Below are 22,068 nucleotides of genomic sequence, written 5' to 3' on the forward strand. Positions count from 1 at the left end.
GTCTGATCTAAGGATACAGTTATTGGTGAGCAGATTCAGGGACCTAAAATTAAAATATTGGTTTAAGGGACTTTTGGCTTATCACTTATTCGCCTAAAATCATTGCTGAAATTTTAGGCTGGGAGGAAACCTTCTTTTGATAGGACTTCATTTAAAATTGAAGAGAATTTTAAGAAGCAAAATAGTTTCATTAATATGTTCTTTTACTCAGTTTTTAAATAATTTTAATTTAATTTATCGAATAGGTAATATAGTCACATGGTTCCAAATTCAAAAGATATGAAAGGGTCTATAGTGAAGAGTGTCCTTCCTTCCACTTGGACTTAAAAATTTTTTTCTTTAAATTTAGGAAATTTCAAACTTTTAAAAGTGAAGAGAATAATATAAAGAAATCCCACGTACCTACCAGCCAGCTTCAGTCTGGCTTCATCTTTACCACTGTCCCCCTGGATCATTCCCTGATGAGGGACTTACCTTAAAACAGGCTGAGGATCTGTCTTTTGCAGCTGTTCCAACTTAGGAAAACATTGCCTTTTATTGCACATCTCTTTGGGGGTCATTTAAGAGCTTTTCCGTGAGTCCTGATCCCTTTGAGATTCTATAGCCAGATGTAGTATTTACTCTTCCAGAGCTCCTTTCCCTTCTAAAGAGTATCTTTTTTCCTCCGTCTTTATGCCAAGAACTCTGTAGGAATGTCCCATACTTCCCCAAGGCTTCTGCTTCTGATAGATGGCCCAGTTGGCTCATCTTAGAAAACCTCCACAAAACATTTTCTGAAAGGAGAGGGGGAGTAGAAAAGTGTAAGGGGTAGGGAGTTTTGAATCCCCTAAAGCTGAGGACTGTGTTTGGGTCTGTTTTTGTTGCTCAGAGCCCCTGTTGAGTTCCCTGCTGCGTAGGATGCCAGAACTGGAGACTCTGGAGATCATGAAGTTGGTGAATTGCCCCGAGACCTTCACCCCGGACATGAGGTGCATCATGGGCGAGTCCCCTTCAGTGCGGGGCTACTTCGTCCTGGCGGGAATGAACTCTGCTGGCCTTTCGTTTGGTGGAGGAGCTGGAAGGTGAGTCTTTCCCACTCAGGTTCGGCTTGCAGGGCTTCTTCCTTTCTGGAATTACTTCTGGTTCATAGGGTTTGTGATATACCTAATCCAGTATGTTCATAATAAGAGGAAGACACATGTCATGAGAGAGTTGTCCCCTTGAAAGTACTTGCCATGGGAGGCTCTCCCCATGTTCCAGACACGTCATTGTACAGAATGTTTTTGGAACTCCTCTTTTTGAGTTAGCCTTGGAGCCAGTGGGATGTTCTTCTGTACTACTTCAGTCATAACAAACGTTGGTCCTTTGAATATGTATTTGAGTTTGGAAATAGCCAAGTGTGGTGAGTGAAGTAGAAGATCATGCTGATCACACAAGTTTTTATTTTCAAATTTGGTACTTAGAAAAATTAAGCAAGGGACTTCCTTGGTAACACAGTGGTTAAGGATCTGCCTGCCAATGCAGGGGACACGGGTTCGAGCCCTGGTCCGGGAAGATCCCACATGCTGCGGAGCAACTAAGCCCGTGCACCACAACTACTGAGCCTGCACTCTAGAGCCCACGTGCCACAACTACTGAAGCCTGTGTGCCACAACTACTGAAGCCTGTGTGCCACAAATACTGAAGCCCGCGTGCCTAGAGCCCATGCTCCGCAACAAGAGACGCCACCGCAGTGAGAAGCATGTGCACCACAACAAAGAGTAGCCCCCTCTCACTGCAACTAGAGAAAAGCCTGTGCGCAGCCACGAAGACCCAACGCAGCCAAAAATAAATAAATTAAAAAGAAAAATTAAGCCGGTGTTGAAAGGACAAATACTGTATAATTCCATCCATATGAATACTTACAGTAGTCTAATTCATAGAGCCAGACGAAGAATGGTGCTTGCCAGGGGCTAGGGTAAGGAGGGAGTAGGGAGGGGCTGCTTAGTGGATATAGATGTTTGTTTGATGAAAAGAATTCTGGAGGTGGATGGTGGTGAAAGTTACAGATAATGTGAAAGTGCTTAATACCCCTGAAGTATATACACTTGTAAATGGTTAAGATGGTAAATTTTATGTTGTGTGTTTTTTACCACAATTTAAAAAAATTTTTTATTAATTGACCAGTGTTCTTGAGTGAATTGTAGAATGGCTCTGAAGACAGTTATGGAGTAGAAGTTACCAAAAATGTTTGGAGCAAAGGCGATATGGCCAGATAACTGTATAACCTCCTGAGGTGACTTTTTACAGGAAAAAACAGAAAAACAAAAAAAAAACCCATAAAAACAAACAAACAAAAAAACCCATTGGATGTATAGAGTACACTTGTATGTATATTTTAGTCTTATTTCTTCATAGTTGTGGCTTATCTCTATACTTTCTAGGGAATCTTATCATTAGAGCTCATATCCTCATAGTGGTCTTGTGAGAGCAGTAGATGGATATAATTTGTTTCATTCTAGAAGTTAAGGAAATTGCCCAGAATTGCTCAACCACTCTTGACAAGATAGAGTCTTGCGATTCTGTTGGAGCTTGATTCCCAGTACAGCGCTGAGAGTATCACGGTGCTGAGAGGCCCAGCAACTTCCCCCATCTACACAGGTACCTCGCTGAGTGGATGGTGCACGGCTATCCCTCAGAAAGTGTCTGGGAACTGGACCTGAAGCGTTTTGGAGCCCTCCAGAGCAGCCGGACCTTCCTGCGCCACCGTGTCATGGAAGTCATGCGTAAGTGAAGCTTTATCCCCGTTGCCCATCGTTGCAGGCATCTGACTGGTTCTGTCATCCAGAGGGGCAGATTCTTCCTTGGTTCTTTAGTAATTGCTTTGAGTTGGGCTTCTGAGTTTGGCTGTTTCAGGCCTGTGTTGGGGGCATTATGCCCACGTGACACTGATGGAACATTTTCTTTAGTGTGTTGTATCTTTCTTACCTCCGGGACCAGGAAAGTGGACTAGGACGTACAGGTGGTGATTCCTGTCAGACTCCTGGCAGCAGCTTCTTGAACATTCCCAGCATTGCCTCCTTTCCACTTTGCTGTGTCAGAATGAATGCTCTCACTCCCCACTTGGTCTTTGAGATCATGGTTTGCTTTCCAAGGCAGAGAATTTGCCAAGTTAGTCTCAAAGCTTCAGGCTCCTTTGAGTGACTCTCGTCATTAACCCATCCTATGCTAGCAAGTTAGGAAACCATTTCTCATGTAAATACCAAACATACATTCCTGCTCTTTCTCCTTGTTTTTGCTTCTCTCTGACTTTGAAGGATTGGACGCTTTTAACTTGTTACTACTTTGTCGTGGCTTTATTTTCCAGTGAGCCCTTTAGAGATAGCTTTTGAATCAGGAATTGAACCAAATCAGATTGTAATTTCATTTTTCTATACCGAGGAACTATTTCCAGACTTGCCAAAATATACCTATTTGGGGAATAGTTATCCTCAGGACTACGATTCTGCATTGGTTGTGACCAGCATTGTTGGTTAAGGATGGACTGCTGGTTTAGTAGCTGGAGGTTCCATTAGCAATGAGGCCTTTGGGTGACCTTTCACACCTGTGTGCTCACTTTTGGCTGTGGCAGAGAATTCACATCCATGGGAGTTAAAGGACCTGGAAGCAGTATGTGTAACTGCTAAGGTTGTTTAGCGAATGTTTTGGTTACAGTGTTGAACTGTTAAGAGTCTAGGTTTCTACATCCATCGTTACTTTGGAAGCTGTGCAAATCGTTAATGAGCTGGAGCTTCTTCTTGATGATACAGTACTTTTGGTGGCCTTCTCTGATTCTCATGAGATGGAAGTTGCAGGCATGATAGAAAATGGGGAAAGGGAAAGTAGAACCTAAAGCCCAGAGGAGATTGTCACAGTATAAGGACGCCAGCTTGGTTTCCTTCTCTGTCATCTCCCAGTCTCCCCCCACGCTGATGTACCTCTTGTTTGGCCTGGTGTGAAGTCCGGTCTTCTCTCTGCAAGAGACTAGAGATCACACTCTTTCTGGATATTTTACTTATTACTGTTGCAGATTGGACATTAGGAGAAATGAATTCTGACCCTCCCTTTGTTATGTAAATAATGTCACTGGGACAATACTTTGCAACCTGTCAGATTTCAGAGCCACCAAATCAAGGTATGCTGTGTGCCCTTTTGCTTCAGAAATGGCTAAATATTAGGAAAAGTGTGTAACAGGTCTGAGAGTCCAACAACACAGTCACTGGAAAGAATCAGGTGCCATTTTTTCACACTTTGTAGCCACCTGTGTCTGTGTAGACGTAACCTTCATCTCTGCTGGGAGCTTAACAAGGTTTAGAACTCTGACCTTTCTCCCATTGTTTCTACCTACTAATTTGGAACAGTAATTATAAACAAAGATCTACAGTTGTTATGTGACTCACAGCTATATAAGTCTATGGAGGGGCGATACCAGCTCTTGCAATGTGATCCTTTCTTCTGGAACATTCCTGTCACACTGGGTACTGTTTGGCAAATTAGGCTACAGCAGCCTGAAGCATGCTTTTTTGAATAGGAGCAACTCCAGAGGCCCATGGATATTGGTGCTCAGCTCTGTGCCTTGGGCTTTCATAGACTGCTCTTCTCTCTCCTAGCTCTGCTGTACGATCTGAAGGTTCCCCGTTGGGACTTCCAGACAGGAAGGCAGTTACGCACATCTCCTCTGTATGACCGGCTGGATGCACAAGGAGCCAGGTGGATGGAGAAACATGGATTTGAGAGGCCAAAATACTTTGTGCCACCAGACAAGGGTAAGAAGGCACATTCTCATTTTTGTTTTTTGGGTTTTTTTAGTCTTAAGAATAATAAACCTTGTTTTTAAATGTGTATAGCTAGTTTGTCTTCTGAGGAGAATAAATAATAAAAACCTATTATACTCTACTAAGCTATCAAGGAGACTCACCAGTACAAGTCCTCTCCTTTTCTGTCTTCCTTTGGTTTTCTCTGTCCTGTAGACCTCTTGGCCTTGGAGCAGAGCAAGACTTTTTACAAGCCGGACTGGTTTGAGATTGTGGAGTCCGAAGTCAAGTGCTGTAAGGAGGCCGTGTGTGTCATTGACATGTCCTCTTTCACAAAGTTTGAAATAACAGTAAGTATTTGGGAACCAAAAGAACAGATTTGGAAACTTGCATATTTATTGAATGCCTCTTGTTTTTCATCTGTCACTTCAAAACAGACTAAGAACTCTGATATATTTTAGTGTTTCACCTGTATTATAACATTTTCTGGAATTTTTAGCTCTTTGTTTCTGGTTCTTTATCTGCTTGCAGAGGCTCACTTGACACTAGAATCAATAGCTAGCTTTCTCTGGAGCTCATTGCAGTGGAGCAAATCTGCAAATACCGTTGCACAAGTACCGGCTAATTGAATTTTCTCCGCAAGTGACTTTGCTTGTCAGGCCGCACTACCGGCCAGAGGTTCTCACGTTTGTTCTCTCTGCTTCGTTCCCTAACCCTGCAGTCCACCGGGGATCAGGCGTTAGAAATTCTCCAATACCTCTTCTCCAATGACCTTGACGTGCCCGTGGGCCACATCGTGCATACCGGCATGCTCAACGAGGGTGGAGGGTACGAAAATGACTGCAGCATAGCACGGCTGAGCAAGCGCAGGTGAGCCGGCTGCCGCTCTGCTCCCTCCGCCTAATGGCTGTGGTGGAGCTGAGCCCTCAGCTCACCTCTCCAGGAAGCTGTAATAACACTGAGGACAAAAAACATTTCATTAAGTCAGGGCCAGTTCATTAGCAGCCCAGCACACACACACACACACACAAAATCACCAGGAGGGAAAAAAAAAAAAAAACCCCACCAGATTATGTAAAACTTGGTGTGGAAAAATTAGTAACTCTACTGAGGAAAAATGCCTTATCTTATGTTAGTAGGTCTGTATAATTTCTTGGCACTAGCAGAAAGCCAGAATCTTCTGTTTTGTCATTATGTGGTATATCCTAGAAGTATGTGCTGTTGGCCTTCCCTAAAAGCTAAGAGATCATTCACCAGTATTCTGTTCGTTGCTTTGAAACTAGCTGAGAACTTACTGCTTCCTGATCATTTTCCTGCTGCCTGGTTTTGATTACTTTTGGGTCTCACTTTCAGTTTCTTCATGATTTCTCCAACCGACCAGCAGGTCCACTGTTGGGCCTGGCTGAAGAAATACATGCCAGAAGACAGCAACCTGATTCTGGAGGACGTCACCTGGAAATACACTGGTAAGGGGGCCCTCTGCAGTCAGCTGAGCGAGGAAAAGCCAGCTGATCGAAGTTGATCCATATCTGTCTTCTCCATTTGCCTTCTCTATATCTGATATTCAAAAATGAGTGTCAGAATTAGAATCTTGGAAGAGGCTCCTGGTCATAGAAAATTGATCTCTAATGCTTCCCCATGTTTTTATAAGTGAAGTGTGAATGAGTTAGTGCTTCAGTTTCTTTGTGTTTTGTTTACTGCTGTATCCCCTACAGCCAGCATAACAGAGTGCAAATATTTGTTGAATGAATGAGTGACTCATTATTAAAGTATTTTTATATTTATTACCTAAGTATTATTTTCTTCAAAATTTCCCCTTAGTTTCTTTTTCCTTTAATGAGTAAATACTTTTTAAGGATAGATACCTTTATTTCCGTATTATCTCTTCCTCAGCAGTCTTCTCAGGGAGCAACCCCTCCTCTTCTGCCACCCGATTCCAGCTTTAACCCCTCCCTACCCTCAATGGACCCCTGCCCCTCGCCTCCACCAGGCCCTCATCCTCAGTTCATCGTGGTAGCAAATATGATTACCTTCTTGCTACCAGATTAGAAAACTATAGAAGCTTATTGAAGCAAGCCTATTTTCTAGTCCATTTAAGGGTATTCGATGTGTAATTAGCTTAGGTGCTGTCGTCAACGTGACAGAATCCAGGCTGGGTGGGCAGCTCTCCTCAGGGCTCTCCTGGTACTGATTTGGGTTTGGGGCTTTTTCCATCATGTAGCCACATTGGGAAGAGGAGGGGAATGGGAATTGTTTTTGTTTTGTCTCGTTTTTAAATATTAATTTATTTATTTGGATGTGCCAGGTCTTAGTTGAGGCATGCAGGATTTTCATTGCGGCACACGGGATCTTTAGTTGCGGCATGTGGACTTCTTGGTTGCGGCATATGGGATCTAGTTCTCTGACCAGGGATCGAACCCGGGCCCCCTGCATTGGGAGCATGGAGTCTTAGCCACTGGACTGTCAGGGAATTCCCAGGAACAGGAATTGTGCAGGGGGTTTTTGGCCAGCCCCGGGAGTGGGCTCCTATCCCCTGGCCTCATGATCCCAATCAAGTTGCAAAGGAGGCTGTGGAGTTTTGTCTTCCTTTGTACCCAGGAAGAGGCAACACACTAGCCAGGCTGTCAGATGCCAGGAGTCAGTAGCAGCATTTAGCAGCCCTGTCAGGAGAAGTGTATTTGCCAGAATCAAGGTCCACCCTAGGATTGCCTAAGCAAACGGACATTTTCATGGTCTTGCCACCCAGACCTGGCCATAGGTGAGCAAGTCCAGAACAGACCTTTCCCATTGGTTCAGCTGTCCACCTGGAGCGGCCAGACATCTCTTGTTCTTTTCCGTTTAGCCCTCAATCTGATTGGTCCTCGAGCTGTGGATGTGCTGTCTGAGTTGTCCTATGCTCCTATGACTCCAGACCATTTCCCAAGTCTGTTTTGCAAGGTGGGTACTAGTAAAGTTCTAGTTTTTAAATAAGCAGGGAATATTTCTTTTATAGAGATGGCAATTACATGTTTTCACTATGGTGTTAATACCCACAAAGCGTGTTCTGACTTTTATTAAGCAAACAGAATGAGTAAATCCATTTCTTTATTTTTCAGTCTTCATGTTCTTGTTTAATACACATTGATATCTTTGAAGACCTAATTTCTCTGAATATCAGTTCTATATATTTATTGATTTCTGTAGAGGTGGATTAAATTTTTAAGTTATAGTATTATGACGCGGATGCCAAAAAATGCCAGTCGAGGTCAGGTCCCTTCTCCCCATGCAGTGCTTCCTCTTTTCCGTACACAAAGTAACTTCTGTGTATGTGGCACCTTCAGGTAAGAAATGGTTTAGGTGAATCCCTAAACAACTTACTTTTCTTTCTTTCTTATAAATTTTCTTTCTTATACTTGGCAACTAGAGCTGAGTGAAACAAATTGTAACTGAATAAAAGGAATGATAACTGAGCACACTCTGTGGGAAGTGGCTGATTGGAGAGGTCCAGACAGACATGTTTTGGCAGCCTGTAACAGGCAGCTTCGGGACAGTGACTGACAGGGATGCTCTTTGAAGTGCAAACCGAAGTTAGGATCCACCTCTTAAGTGATTTTACAGCTCTCCTTTTTCTCCATGGCACAGTTAAAACAACAGGAAACTCTGTTAGCTGGCAGCAGACCCTGTCACAGTACATTCTTTGCTCCTTGAAGAAGTAACCCACATGGCGTGCGCCTACGGTGTACTGCACTATGCCTGCTCCTCGTGGAAACAGTCTGCTTTAGGGCCGTCTGGGGCTTACCACTTCCCATTGCAGGAACGGTGATTGAGTCAGGGGCCCCTTTTGGGCAACTGAGCTGCTGGAAACATGTTTTGAACATGAGAAGCCCAGTCTCTTCCCCCAGGGTAGCAGGTGAACGGTGTTCTTTGGTCATTCGGCATCATCTTCTGTGGGGCAGGTACCCAGGACTTGTCTGCCAGGTCCGCCAGAGAACACATTTGCCTGGTCTTCATCGCTCCCGGCGTCTCTGACTAAAACAAATCTTTAGCACGACCTTGTAAAAAGAAGTATTTCATGCTTGTCAAAGACTTTGCCTCCACTTCCCTCCAGTAGCTTGGCTGGCACTCCTGAACTGGGGCTGTTCATGAGAAGAGGCATTGGAAAGGCTGTGCTCTGTTCCTAATGACCCCAATGCCTGGAAACAGACTGTCCTGAGGAAGAAATTTTTATTCACGTGTATCTCCATTAGGGTCCAACACAGGGTACAGAGCTAATGAGAGGGGTTGCCTCAGGCATTCATTCCTCTAACAAACATGGAGGGGCCCACTTCCCCTAACGAGTTTCCACGATGACCTTCTCCCTTTGTTTCCACAGGAGATGAGTGTGGGCTACGCAAATGGGATCCGGGTGATGAGCATGACTCACACAGGAGAGCCAGGATTCATGCTTTATATTCCTATAGAGGTGAGAACCACGAGAGGATGGGTGCTGGCAGGGTTAGAGCGCCATGTCCGACCGGGCCTTGGTCACTGAGGTAGGCTGCGTTAAAGAGATTTTAACGTTTTTAGCTAAGTTACGTACTTTTTTTGTGTAGGTAATATATTTACATGGTCTAAAAATAAAAACCTCTAAAAAGTATTCAGTGCCACCCGACTAGTTCCCACCAACCACCACCAGTGATATAATTGTTAGTTTATATCATGTCAGAGATTTTTGTGCATATGGAAGCAAGTTCAAAGATGTATTCATAACCCTCTTTTTTAGAAACACAAATGGAGGCTTACTGCTGTTCTTCATCTTGATTTTTTTTACTTAGCAATTTAGAGATTTTTCCCTGCCAGTACCTAAAGAGAAAGAGCTTCCTTTTTCTTTTTTTCTTTGTTTTTTAATGAAAATGATATAGTATGCCATTATATAGTTGAATCGTAATTTATTTAACCAGTCTGGTACTAATAGACATTTATAGGGTTTCTAGTCCTTTGCTGTTATAAAAAACTCTGCAGTGTACAATAGTGTCTTTTTCTTTATTGCTTGTACCAGCACACAGAGTTGTCAAACTTCGGGCTGATGGGTGCAGTTTCATGCAGGAGATCAAGCTACTTTTCAAAACCCATCTCACTCTGAGTAAAAGCCCATCTGCAGGGCCCACACAGCTCTGCCGACCCTTCTCCACACTGCTGCTCCTGATCTCACCCTGTCTTCTTGCCTCTCACTCCTTGCTGGACATGCTTCTGCCTCAGGGCCTTTCCACTTGCCCTTCCCCTTTCCTTGGCGTATCCCTCCCCCCGTAGAGCCTCCCAAGCTCACAGCCACACCTGCTTCAGGTCTTATTCACACCTCACCTTTTTTTTTTTTTATTAAAAAAAAAATTTTTTTGGCCATGCCGCACGGCCTGTGGGATCCTAGTTCCCCAGCCAGGGATTGAACCCACGTCCCCTGCAGTGGACGCACGGAGTCTTAACCACTGGACCACCAGGGAGGTCCCCACACCTCACCTTTTGTTTTTGTTTTTTTTTTTAAGTTTATTATTTTTGGCTGCGTTGGGTCTTCGTTGCTGCCCGCACGGGCTTTCTCTAGTTGTGGCAAGCGGGGGCTACTCTTCGTTGCGGTGCGCGGGCTTCTCATTGTGGTGGCTTCTCTTGTTGCGGAGCACGGGCTCTAGGCGCGTAGGCTTCAGTAGTTGTGGCATGTGGGCTCACTAGTTGTGGCTCACGGGCTCTAGAGCATAGGCTCAGTAGTTGTGGCACACGGTCTTAGTTGCTCTGTGGCATGTGGGATCTTCCCAGACCAGGTATGGAACCCGTGTCCCCTGGCAGGTGAATTCTTAACCACTCTGCCACCAGGGAAGTCCCAGAAGGGTTTTCTAAATTTTACTTTTTATTATGGAAATGTTTCATATGTTGCAAAAAATTTTTTTTGTAGGTGAATTGATGAATCTTTTGTGGCTTCTAGAGCTTAATACATAGAAGGGGCTTCCCCACTCCAGAGTTAAAAAATTTTTCCACTTCTGGTGCTTTTATAGTTTGTGTTGTTGCTATTTATGGGTTTGTGTGGTTTGTTTTTTCATATTTAAATGCTCCAACCTTTTGCACTGTCTCTTGGTACACTTTATGAGCTATGGATCAAACTACTTTTTCTAACATGGATGACCAGTTGATGTGAGATTCTACCTTTATCACATACTGAGTTTCTATATATATATAGATTTATTTCTGGACTTCTATTTGTGTATCCAGTATCACATTGTTTTAATTACTGAGTCTTTATTGTATATTTTAATACTTGGTAATGCTTATCCTCCCTCATAGCTTGGAAAACTCTGGAAAAGAATAATTCCTGTTTCCTTATTTTTCCTTATAAACTTTTATAATCATCTAGTTAAAAACACCCTGAGTTTTTGGATTGTGTTATGTTTGTAAATTAGGAAGAATTGACATTCTTTTATATGTGTTGAATCTTACAATCAAAATATACCTTTCTTTAATGCGGGTTTTTATTTTTTTGGTGACCTTCAGAGGTATTTTGAAGTTTTCTTCATGTAGATGGTATACATTTCTTAAATTTATATGAATAATATTTTGGTGGTGTTGCTGTTGTGAATGGTATTCCGGTGTCTTCTGATTTATGAAAGCTTTTTTCCCTGTATATTAATGCTTTAACCTGTTTCCCTCCTAAACTATTTTACTGTTTATAGCTGTTTTTTAGTTGATTCTCTGGAATTTCCAGGGTTCAGTCTTACCATACACAAACAATAGTTCTTGTTTCTTAACAGTTTTTATTCCTGCATTTTCTTTCCCTTGTCCAGTTGTGACAAGTAGCAGTGATCTTCAGCCTCGTCATGTTTTGACATTAGTCATACTACTCGTGGTGTTAGGTTTCCTTTTAATTATTAAATGAAGCACGGATTTACCAGCCCATGAAATTTTATCTGCTTTTCCACACTCAGAAGTATTATAATAATATCAAGGTGAAGGGATTATTCATGATTCGAGAAGAGTTGATATGCATGTAGCTGATATGTTTTGCCTGTACTGAAGTGCCATATGGTCATTCAGGTGTTAACCACCTGCTCCTGGGTCATTAATCAGCCAAGCCCATCAGGAGGGAGAAGCCCTGTTTTCTACCCAATTTTCCTGGGCTGGTCCCATTTTTATGGTTTTCTGTGAGTCCAAGAGGTAATTGGTGCACTGCTTGGGTTCTTTTCAAGCTGGCTTTTGTCCTCAAGAAGCTTATACTTGTCTCTGAGGAGCTGCCTTCCAAAGCATGGTGGCAGAGAGCAGATTGGTTTGTTCACACTCAATCCCTGGCATCTAGTGAGAAAATGAGTAAGTAGTGGGGATCCACTTTTCGCTTTGCTCTTCTCTAGCCCAAGACTACTCACCTGCTTTAAATCTTTCCTCCTTTGTCTTTTTAATTCAAGTACGGAGCATTCAGCTTGAGACACTGAACCTGCCCGAGATACAGCTTATTCTTACTCTCGTTTCCCAGCCAGTCTCCATTGGTCTCCTCCACCCACCTTTGCTATTTGCAGTGTTTCACTTACACACATACCACAGGCTGTGTTGTACCCAATAGCTCAGACTCCCTTTTCCACATCTAAAGTTGTCTTGATCACAGTGGTCTGTTTAGTCAATGCCTGTTCGGCTGCAGTAGTGCAGTTTATAGAGCAACATACATTGCCAGGATAAAGAATTGTGATACCAATGAAGCAGATTTTTGTTTTTGTCTTTTTCCCCCCCCCCATTTTTTTTTTTTTTTTAATTATTAAGCTTTGGCATTGGTTACTTTTATTTATTTATTTATGGCTGTGTTGGGTCTTCGTTTCTGTGCGTGGGCTTTCTCCAGTTGCGGCAAGCGGGGGCCACTCTTCATCGCGGTGCGCGGGCCTCTCACTATTGCGGCCTCTCTTGTTGCGGAGCACAGGCTCCAGACGCGCAGGCTCAGTAATTGTGGCTCACGGGCCCACTTGCTCTGCGGCATGTGGGATCTTCCCAGACCAGGGCTCAAACCCGTGTCCCCTGCATTGGCAGGCAGATTCTCAACCACTGCACCACTAGAGAAGCCCTCCCCCCAGTTTTTTTTTTCCCCCCCGTTTTATTGAGATATAATTTACATACATCATTGTATAAGATTAAGGTGGACAGGATAGTGGATTGACTTACATAGACTGTGAAATGATCACCACAATAAGTTTAGTTACTAGCATCCATCATCTCATAATAGACACAATAAAAAGAAAAAAAATTTTTTTTTTTCCTTGTGATGAGAACTCTCAGGATTGACTCTTAATTTTCATACGTATCATACAGCAGTGTCACCTAGTCATCATGTTGTGCATTATATCCCCAGTACTTACCTTGTAACTGGAAGTTTGTACCTTTTGACCACCTTCCTCCAATCCCCACCTGTAACCACAAATTGATCTCTTGGTCTGTGAGTTTAGTTGCTATATTGGTTTTATTGTTGTTTAGTTGTTGTTTTTTTAAGATCCCACATATAAGTGAGATTATACAGTATCTGTCTTCCTCACTCCTCTGTGTCTTGTTTTGTTTTACTTTTACAGTTTTTAAAGTAAACAGTGTAGTTTGTTGTTGGGCTTTAGACTTAACAGAGTATGTTTAGATTGAGTATTTGCTTTCAATTTGGAAAACTTTTGTTCATTTAAGTTATGTGATACTTAAACGTGTCTGGAACCAAGAACAAAACAACATGAGAGACGGGATATTGTGGGATACGGGTAGGAGAGCTCTGATTTTCAGGGTCCTCTGTGACTCACTCTAGGTCTCTTAAGATATGCCATAATCTGTGTGACAGATCAGAGCTGTGCATGCACGTCTAGAGTTATGTGTAACACCAGTTTCACAGCATAGGCCAGTGCATAAGGGAAGGACCAAGTTCAGGGAACTGGGGCAAGAGAACAAAGCCAGTGGAGGGGGCATGGCTCTTGGAGAGGCAGTTACGAGACTGGTCGTTTACTGAGAGCTTCTGTGAGTTATTATTTAATAAGTGCTATACACTGAGATCCTAGACATTTTAGAGAAGTAAAAAGATAAGGGTGCTGCTTTCGTGGAGCTTAAGCCTGGGCTGCAGCACTTTGGTTCCTGAGGATTGTAGACAACCTTCTCCCTTGTCCAGGTAACAGTGTCAGCCATCAGGCACTGCCAGACAGATTCCATGTTTTAATTCTGAAGGTCTGCTGGTTACTGACCTTTTGTCTCTCCCTCTAGTATGCCCTGCACGTATACAACGAAGTGATGAGTGTTGGACAGAAATATGGAATCCGGAATGCTGGGTATTATGCTCTTCGTAGTCTCCGAATTGAAAAGTTTTTTGCCTTCTGGGGTCAGGATTTAAACACCCTCACCACACCCCTGGAATGTGGACGAGAGTCTCGGGTGAAGTTAGACAAGGTACTGTACCTGTGCGCACTCCACTCTGCCCTCAGCTTCCTGAGCAGGGAGCCTGCATGAGAACAGGAAGAGCTGAGGTGGGAGGAAAAGTGTATAGGTGTTGAGACCTCAAAATGTATCTATGGGATAAAACGCTTAATATGGAAACATCATAAATAGACGACACTTGTTTGGGGCACTTTGCTCTCTTTTAGACTGAGTGCTTTCTGGGCAGTTTTTCTGAGTTGATTGTGGTAATTCATTAATATGCCATGAATATATATGTACAAATGAGTCACTTTACATTCAACCGCCTAATTTTTTCATCATCACCATTCAAGAGGATGAAAAGTCTCTTTCCCACCTCTGAGTCCACCCAATCCCACTGCCAGCTTGACCAGAAGCAGCAGTGTCCTGCCTCTCCTTGTAGAGAGCTTCCGTGCAGTGCAAACAGACGAGTAGTTTCCCCTCACCACTTTCTTAACCTTGGTGGTTGGATACTATATACTTGGTATATCGCACCTTGCCCTTTTCACTTAAAATATCTTAGCAGTCATTCCCTATCAGTATAGTAGATCTCTGGTGTTCTTTTTGAGCAATTAGGTAACTAACTATTTTTCTCTGATATAAAAGTAAAGAATACTCGATTTGGAAAATAGGGAAAAAGCATAAAGAATAAAAAATCGCTTTTTTTTTTCAGCGACACACATTGTTAAGAGTTTATTTTATCCTGCTCTTTTTTGGACATATGCATATGTAAATATTTATGCATTGAATACAGATATATATGCATGGATTTCTGGTTGAGATTATATAAAAACATTGTTTTTCTAAAATAATTCTAGCAGGCATTTTCAAGTGTTGATTTTTCTTCCTATTTTTGTTCTGTGTGGTCTTGTGATTGAAATGTGTTTATAAAATAGAAAAGAGAGCGATATGTACCTGTGTTGTTACAAGAATTCTCTGCAGGTGTCTTTCATACTGGGAATGCAGTTTTCCGCATGGGGGAAGCACACTTTCTCCAGAGCTTGCAGGTGTGTGGTGGGGAGTGGGCGGCCCACTGCAGTGACACTGGGTCCCGAGTGGTGACGCTGTCTCTGTGCTGCCTCTTTCCTAGGGGATGGATTTCATTGGGCGAGATGCCCTGCTGCAGCAGAAGCAGAACGGGGTGTACAAACGCCTCACTATGTTCATCCTGGACGACCACGACACGGACCTGGACCTCTGGCCTTGGTGGGGGGAGCCCATTTACCGAAACGGGCAGTACGTGGGCAAGACCACCAGCAGCGCATATGGTTACACCCTGGAGCGCCACGTGTGCCTGGGCTTTGTGCACAATTTTTCCGAGGACACTGGAGAAGAGCAGGTGGTGACAGCAGATTTCATCAACCGGGGAGAATATGAGATTGACATCGCAGGACAGCGGTTCCAGGCCAAGGCCAAGCTCTACCCGGTCACCTCCCTCTTCACCCATAAGCGCCGAAAGGATGACGTGGAGCTAAGTGACTTGCACGGGAAGTAATGCCAGGCAGTCTCACCACCTTCCCACCTTCTAGTCATCTTAGGAGCTTTTCTCCTCCTGATCCCATCCCTCTTCTTGATTTAACCTTTGCCTCCCACCTCTTATCTCCCTGATATAATTTTAAGCGTTTAAAACTTTTCCTTTGCACCCTCTCTTGTCCCTCCATCTTCTCCTCCCTCCTGCAGTTTCCCATCTCCTGATACTCACTCTGGGCTGGTCATCCCTCCACCCATCTCAGGTTCCTGTGGGGACAGGAAGGCAGGACAGAGGTAGACTCCACTTGTGGAAGTGGGTTACAGTGACAGCCTGACTTCAAATGCTGTGTCTTGAAGCAAGGGAGGCTTGTGGTGTGCAGGCCTCAGGGTAAGAGTCCATCTCCGTGGGGCTAAGTTTTCTCGGAGTAACCTGCGAATTCTGGCTAGCTGCTGTCTGTGTGATACAGCCGTGTGGAAGAGCTTACGCCTTTTAGCCAGGTAGGTCCTTCTCCCCTTCCTTTGTGCTGTGGGTCGGCACCCTGATACCTCTAGCAGGAGGATGACCATCTACCTCGCTGATGAGAGGCATCGTGTGGGCGTTACCTGGGGTTTAGCACAGATAAGTAGTTAACCATCCTGGGCCTCGCTACTGACCCAGTTATCAGACTGTTGGGCTAGGGCCACCTGCCTATAATTTTCTTCATCTCTTGCTAATCTGTATAATGAGGGGGGTTGTGGTTTATTTAGCCGACTAAACAAATAAGCCACAGTGTTCGAAAGGGAAAGACCATGTTGCCTTTAGTGTTGCTTTTCCTAGCTGAAAGGGTCTGACCTCAAACTAAGCTCCAGCGATGCTGAGTTTTCTATGAAACAGTGCTGCTTTTCTCTCAGCTATTGACAGTTCAGTCACCCCACCTTGATGTTCCTCTTCTCCGAGCGCATGTGACTTTCAGTTCAGCCTCATGTGTCCCTTCCACAGGAGGCCCACTGGCTCAGAGCACGCTCTCTCCCTTAGAAGAGGACGGGGGAGGCAGGACAAGCATCCTGGCTGAGTAACTAAACCTTGTGGCCACGCTGAGTTGAAGAGAGCTACTGGGACCCCAGGGTTGCTTCCCCCGCACAAAAGACACAGATCCACACAGAGATGACCCACTTGGGTCCCTTGAGAGTTCCCAGTGTGGAGAGCGTATGTTACCTGAGTCCAAGGTCTGCTTTCCGTCTTCTCTTTCCAGACATCTCTCCACATCTTCTGGAATAGAAGGTGACCTGGGGTAAGAGCGCCCTGCACACTTTTAAGCAGTGTCTCTGTTTTCTAAGGGTGGAACTTGGATCGCACAGACTGTGGTATCCATCCCCACACTTAATTTCCCCTTGCAAACAAATGGCTGCTAGAGATTTTAATTAACCATAGCCTTTGTTATCTTGGTATCTTGGATGCATTAGTTCTGATAGGTCTATAAGCATATTAGAGACAATCCTTTCATTTTATTAGAGCAGCTTACAATTCTCAGGTGTCTGCCTGCTCTGGCGTTTCTCTGGGATTTCTGTTTACCCACTTGATCACTGACTTTAGTGTCCATCTTCTTACGAGGTCTTCATTGATTTAATGAGGGAGTATGTGATTAGAATTCTGTCGGGGGGCCTTGGTATTTTGGTGCAAATGTGAATTTAACTAGCTGAGAGATGCTGCAAAGAGGAGAGGTGCTGCCCAGGTGGAGAGCAGTGAACAGCAGCTGTGAAACTTGGGAGAGTAGGAAACTGCCACCGGACAATGCATGTGTTACCAGCAGGGAGCCGACTGACCCCAGAAGATGGAAACAAATGTAGAACTAAAGGTATCCCATGCTCACACCACTGCAAAGTCGTCTTCGTAAATGGAAAGTTATTTGGGATTGAATCCAAAAGAAAATCTAGATTTACGCACAAATTACATCTTGTCCATAAGTAGGGGTCACACTTCTAAGACTCTAAGACTCTGACAAGATGTTAAGATTCTGGGGGGAATCACTTGTTTATTGAGTGCCCTGAAACTTATATATTTATCTTCCAGCACTTTACAATTCATCCTTCAAGTCTCCTTTGGTTCATTCAAATATAGGCAATATGAATCTGGTAGGTTTCTCTATTTGGTCCTAAACAGAAAGGGGGTGACTCTTTCCTGCCTCAAGCATAGTTGATAATCAAAACATCTTCATTTCTGTGTCATCCCCAACTTGGGCACTGGGATCAAATGTGTTTGCTTTCTGTGACAACTCACCTCTCCCTGGAGATTGGAGGGATTGTTCAAGGAGTAGCTGGACTCTTGTTTTAGGTGGTTGGTACTTTTTTCTTCTCTCTGAAATGATCTGTTATCACCACTTCTGCTGTATTGGGAGAGGGGCTCCACCATCTTCTCAGCATATGCAATCGAAGAATCATTTTGAACCTAGAAACACAAAGTGTGTTGGCTTCAAACAAACAGATGGAGAATCAAGGTTGCAAGTCTCCTGTGAGCCCTCTCCTCTCTTGAGATAAGCCCCTAGTTACTTGTGCCACATGTAAATCCCATGGTCATGAGACTGACATTGAAGATTTCTTGTCTGTGATAAAAGCTCTAATTCAGAAAGTTTTTAGAGCAAAAAGGGACGGACAAGACCTACCTGCTTGGATACCACAATTTGATGTCCTTTAACTTGTGTTTTGGTCACATAGCACTGCATGGGCAGGACATGCTCCAGGAGAGAAAACTGAACAGTTCCCACTACGTTCTAGTGCTTTTCTGAGGAGTCCCTGTACCCCCAAATGCAAGAGATGCCATTTAGCCCAGTGATTAACCCCAGTCTCACTTTGGCCCCAAAGTTCCCATTTCTGCAGGAGTAGCAACCAAGTCACTTGTTTGATTCTCATCAGGAGGTGTGCTGGCCCTGGATTCTACCTCCTTGTACAGACCAAGAGTTTTAGCCATATCTCTTCTTTCCTAGGCTGTTGTTTCCAAGAAAGTAACTCAACGTGAAAAATAACTCTTCAGCTTTCTCCTTTCTCCTGCCTTTTGCATGCATTTGCGATGTTAACCCCTCCCCACTGCCACCATGTACGTGGCAGGAATGATAGGAGCTTCCTAAAGTGATTTTGCTTCACTGGAGAGATGACCCCTCTGCCTTGATTTCTGCCTCTGTAAAACAACTGCACTGGCTGGCTTCCAGGCATTAACTACAAGTTCCTTTTTATATCTTTGTTGCCTCTTGGCCAGTGTAGGCAGCAAGGATCTAAGTATCTTTGGTATCTAAGAGAGAGATTTGGTCAACAGTGCTCAATCCTGAAATGTAAGTATAACCTACTGTGTTCATTTTCTTTCTGCACACACACCCCCCCCCCCCAATCCCTCACAAACTTTGATATAAGCAGCATTTTATCAACAGGAGGTAGAGAAAAGTTTCTCACGAGTAAGGAATTTTCATCTGGCACATGTCATGTGCAGGCACATAGACTCAGGAGCAGCACAGTTGAGTGGAAGAGATGGCAGATGAAATAATAGGCAGTAGCCGCGTCCTGCAGTGAGTCATGAGGGAGCTAGGGAGCCACGCGTCAGAGCCGCTCCCCACACCCACCGCCACCGCCCTCCACTTTAAGGTGCTCCGTTAGTTGTAAGGCTCCTTCACTGTCATCACGGGGCTGGCATCTGCAGTCCCTTAACCATGACAAATACACTATTTTTCAAGAGGACTGAGTATTTTTGTACGTCTTTGCCTTCTCTTTTATCCATTAAACACCAGAGTTGTTCCTTGTGTATGATTCGTGACTTCTCTGAGCAGAACCCTTGGGGAATTACACATTTCTTCATGGGCCATTTTTCTCATGATATTTAGATACACCTACTTTCATCCTTTGCAGACTTTCTGCCTTCTCATTTTTCTGTCTCTCAAGGACAGAAATTGTAAGAAGTGGAGAGGATAATTACAGCATCTGTTTCAATGGATCTATGCCAGGATTTCCTTTGCACACCAAGAACTGGAGCTTGGGGCACCTCTTTCCTCCAAGCCAGGTTCTAGTGCCTTACACTCCAGAGTGTCACATGGTGGGTGGAGACGAAAAAAAGTACCTTCAACAGATGGGTGTAGGGTCGAAAGCTTCTGCAGCTCGTTTCAGTGAAGGGTCTTCCAGCAGCACAGCTAACACTTTACTCTCTGGTCAACTCTTGGGATGTAAGAAAATGCCATTGTAATTACTGTAAAGGCTACAACTTGTTCTTTGCATTTGTGAACATGCAGTTCGACTCAGCCCTTTTCTATCCCATGTGTAGCATCAGCATGTGGTCCTGAAGACGTGCGAGGCACTTTACTAAATGGGATGTTTCTCACGAGCCCTGGTGATGACGGGCACACAGGGTGACAGAGCATTTCTGCCCTCTGCGAATGTGGTATTAATGGTGTGCACTGTATTTCTATCAAGTCAGATTTCAATTTTATTTTATGTTACTAAGTTTGTAAATGAATAAACGGACATTTTCACTACTCTTGCCGTGTCTGCCTGAGAAATGTCCTGCATCTGTGGTAACCAGATATATGTATTTGCCATCACTAAGAATAAACACTGTACATAAAACCATTTGTACCTGTTCCCATAGTGTACAAGAGAATTTGAGAACAGGTAAACAAGATACCTCCCCTCCTTGCGATGGGGGGCATGGCTGTGGGGGAAAAGCCCCATTCCTCCTCCTGAAGTCCCTATCACTGTCACTGGACTTGACATGCTGCCTTACACTTGACTTCGTAGTAAGAACCTGGCACTTTACTCATCACTCAAGTATTGGGTTGTCCAAAAAGTTCATTCGGGGCTTTCTGTAAGATGTTACGTTACATGAGCCCATGTCTGTGTGGAAAACGAGCTGTGTGTGTATTTTTGCTTACAGCAGTAGGAAGAGAAAAACATCATCAGAGAGAAGCAGCCAGTGATCTTTTACTATACTTAGCTTCCATCCAGAAATTTAGTCACTGGACTTCTATCCTCTTTACCCAACTGTTCTGTGAGCCACCACATCTGGGAATCCATAGGTAGGCTAACATGTCTAACAAAAATTTCATCATCTTATCGTCCAAACCTGCTCTACTTCCAGTTTCATGAATGAGCAACATTTGTTATGACTGAAGTAGTTCCAAAAAAACATCCCACTGGCTCCAAGGCTAACTCCAAAAGAGGAGTTCCAAAAACATTCTGTACAATGACGTGTCTGGAACACGGGGACAGCCTCCCATGGCAAGTACTTTCAAGGGGACAACTCTCTCATGACATGTGTCTTCCTCTTATTATGAACATACTGGATTAGGTATATCACAAACCCTATGAACCAGAAGTAATTCCAGAAAGGAAGAAGCCCTGCAAGCCGAACCTGAGTGGGGAAGACTTACCTTCCAGCTCCACCAAACGAAAGGCCAGCAGAGTTCATTCCCGCCAGGACGAAGTAGCCCCACACTGAAGGGGACTCGCCCATGATGCACCTCATGTCCGGGGTGAAGGTCTCGGGGCAATTCACCCAACTTCATGATCTCCAGAGTCTCCAGTTCTGGCATCCTACACAGCAGGGAACTCAACAGGGGCTCTGAGCAACAAAAACAGACCCAAACACAGTCCTCAGCTTTAGGGGATTCAAAACTCCCTACCCCTTACACTTTTCTACTCCCCCTCTCCTTTCAGAAAATGTCTTGTGGAGGTTTTCTAAGATGAGCCAACTGGGCCATCTATCAGAAGCAGAAGCCTTGGGGAAGTATGGGACATTCCTACAGAGTTCTTGGCATAAAGACGGAGAAAAAAGATACTCTTTAGAAAGGAAAGGCGCTCTGGAAAAGCAAATACTATATGTGGCCCCAAAATAAAATCTTAAAGGGATCAGTGGTAGTAAAAGTGCTCTTAAATGGCCCCCAAAGAGATTTGCAGCAATTCCAACTTAGGAAATCCTTGCCTTTCACTGCATAAGACAGATTCTCAGCTTGTTTTAAAATAAGGCCAACACCAGGGAATAATCCAGTGGAACAGTGGCAACAGATGAAGCCAGACTGAAGCTGGCTGGTGGGTACATGGGTTCTTTATACTATTCTCTCCACTTTTAGAAGTTCGAAATGTCCCTGAAATAAAGTCCAAGTGGAAAGAGGAAAACTCTTCGTTATAGACCCTTGCATATATTTTGAATTTGGAATGTGACTATCTTAACTATTCAATAAAAAAAATTATGTTAAAATTGAATAAAAGACCGTATTAACACAATTCTGCCTTCTAAAAAACGTCTTCAGGACTTCCCTACTGGCGCAGTGGTTAAGAATCCGCCTGCCAATGCAGCGGACACGGGTTCAAGCCCTGGTCCGGGAAGATCTCACATGCCGCGGAGCAACTAAGCCTGTGCGCCACAACTACTGAGCCTGCATGCCACAACTACTGAAGCCCGCGCGCCTAAGAGCCCGTGCTCCGCAACAAGAGAAGCCAC

At 44.0% G+C, this 22,068-nt stretch overlaps 1 protein-coding gene and 1 long non-coding RNA gene across 3 annotated transcripts in view; one reads left to right on the top strand and one right to left on the bottom strand.

Moving 5' to 3' along the window:
• PDPR (pyruvate dehydrogenase phosphatase regulatory subunit) overlaps positions 1 to 20,114 on the top strand; it is a 38,388-nt gene extending 18,274 nt beyond the window's left edge. For both annotated transcript variants that reach the window (XM_068527243.1, XM_068527244.1), the window contains exons 9-18: positions 869 to 1,061; positions 2,620 to 2,744; positions 4,608 to 4,763; positions 4,968 to 5,101; positions 5,473 to 5,621; positions 6,105 to 6,217; positions 7,594 to 7,688; positions 9,103 to 9,192; positions 13,956 to 14,138; positions 15,235 to 20,114. In XM_068527243.1, coding sequence (XP_068383344.1) covers positions 869 to 1,061; positions 2,620 to 2,744; positions 4,608 to 4,763; positions 4,968 to 5,101; positions 5,473 to 5,621; positions 6,105 to 6,217; positions 7,594 to 7,688; positions 9,103 to 9,192; positions 13,956 to 14,138; positions 15,235 to 15,639 — 1,643 coding nt within the window. In that variant the 3' untranslated portion in view covers positions 15,640 to 20,114. The remainder of the gene's footprint in view (positions 1 to 868; positions 1,062 to 2,619; positions 2,745 to 4,607; positions 4,764 to 4,967; positions 5,102 to 5,472; positions 5,622 to 6,104; positions 6,218 to 7,593; positions 7,689 to 9,102; positions 9,193 to 13,955; positions 14,139 to 15,234) is intronic.
• LOC137752558 (uncharacterized) lies at positions 16,795 to 21,142 on the bottom strand. The gene is made up of 4 exons (XR_011071196.1): positions 20,999 to 21,142; positions 19,693 to 19,787; positions 17,872 to 18,039; positions 16,795 to 16,863 (listed from the first exon to the last, which is right to left on the bottom strand). It is a non-coding gene; the product is annotated as an uncharacterized lncRNA (long non-coding RNA).
• Positions 21,143 to 22,068: the final 926 nt, after the last annotated feature.

This window comes from Eschrichtius robustus, chromosome 19, assembly GCF_028021215.1.
Source record: "Eschrichtius robustus isolate mEscRob2 chromosome 19, mEscRob2.pri, whole genome shotgun sequence".
Classification (NCBI taxonomy): domain Eukaryota; kingdom Metazoa; phylum Chordata; class Mammalia; order Artiodactyla; family Eschrichtiidae; genus Eschrichtius; species Eschrichtius robustus.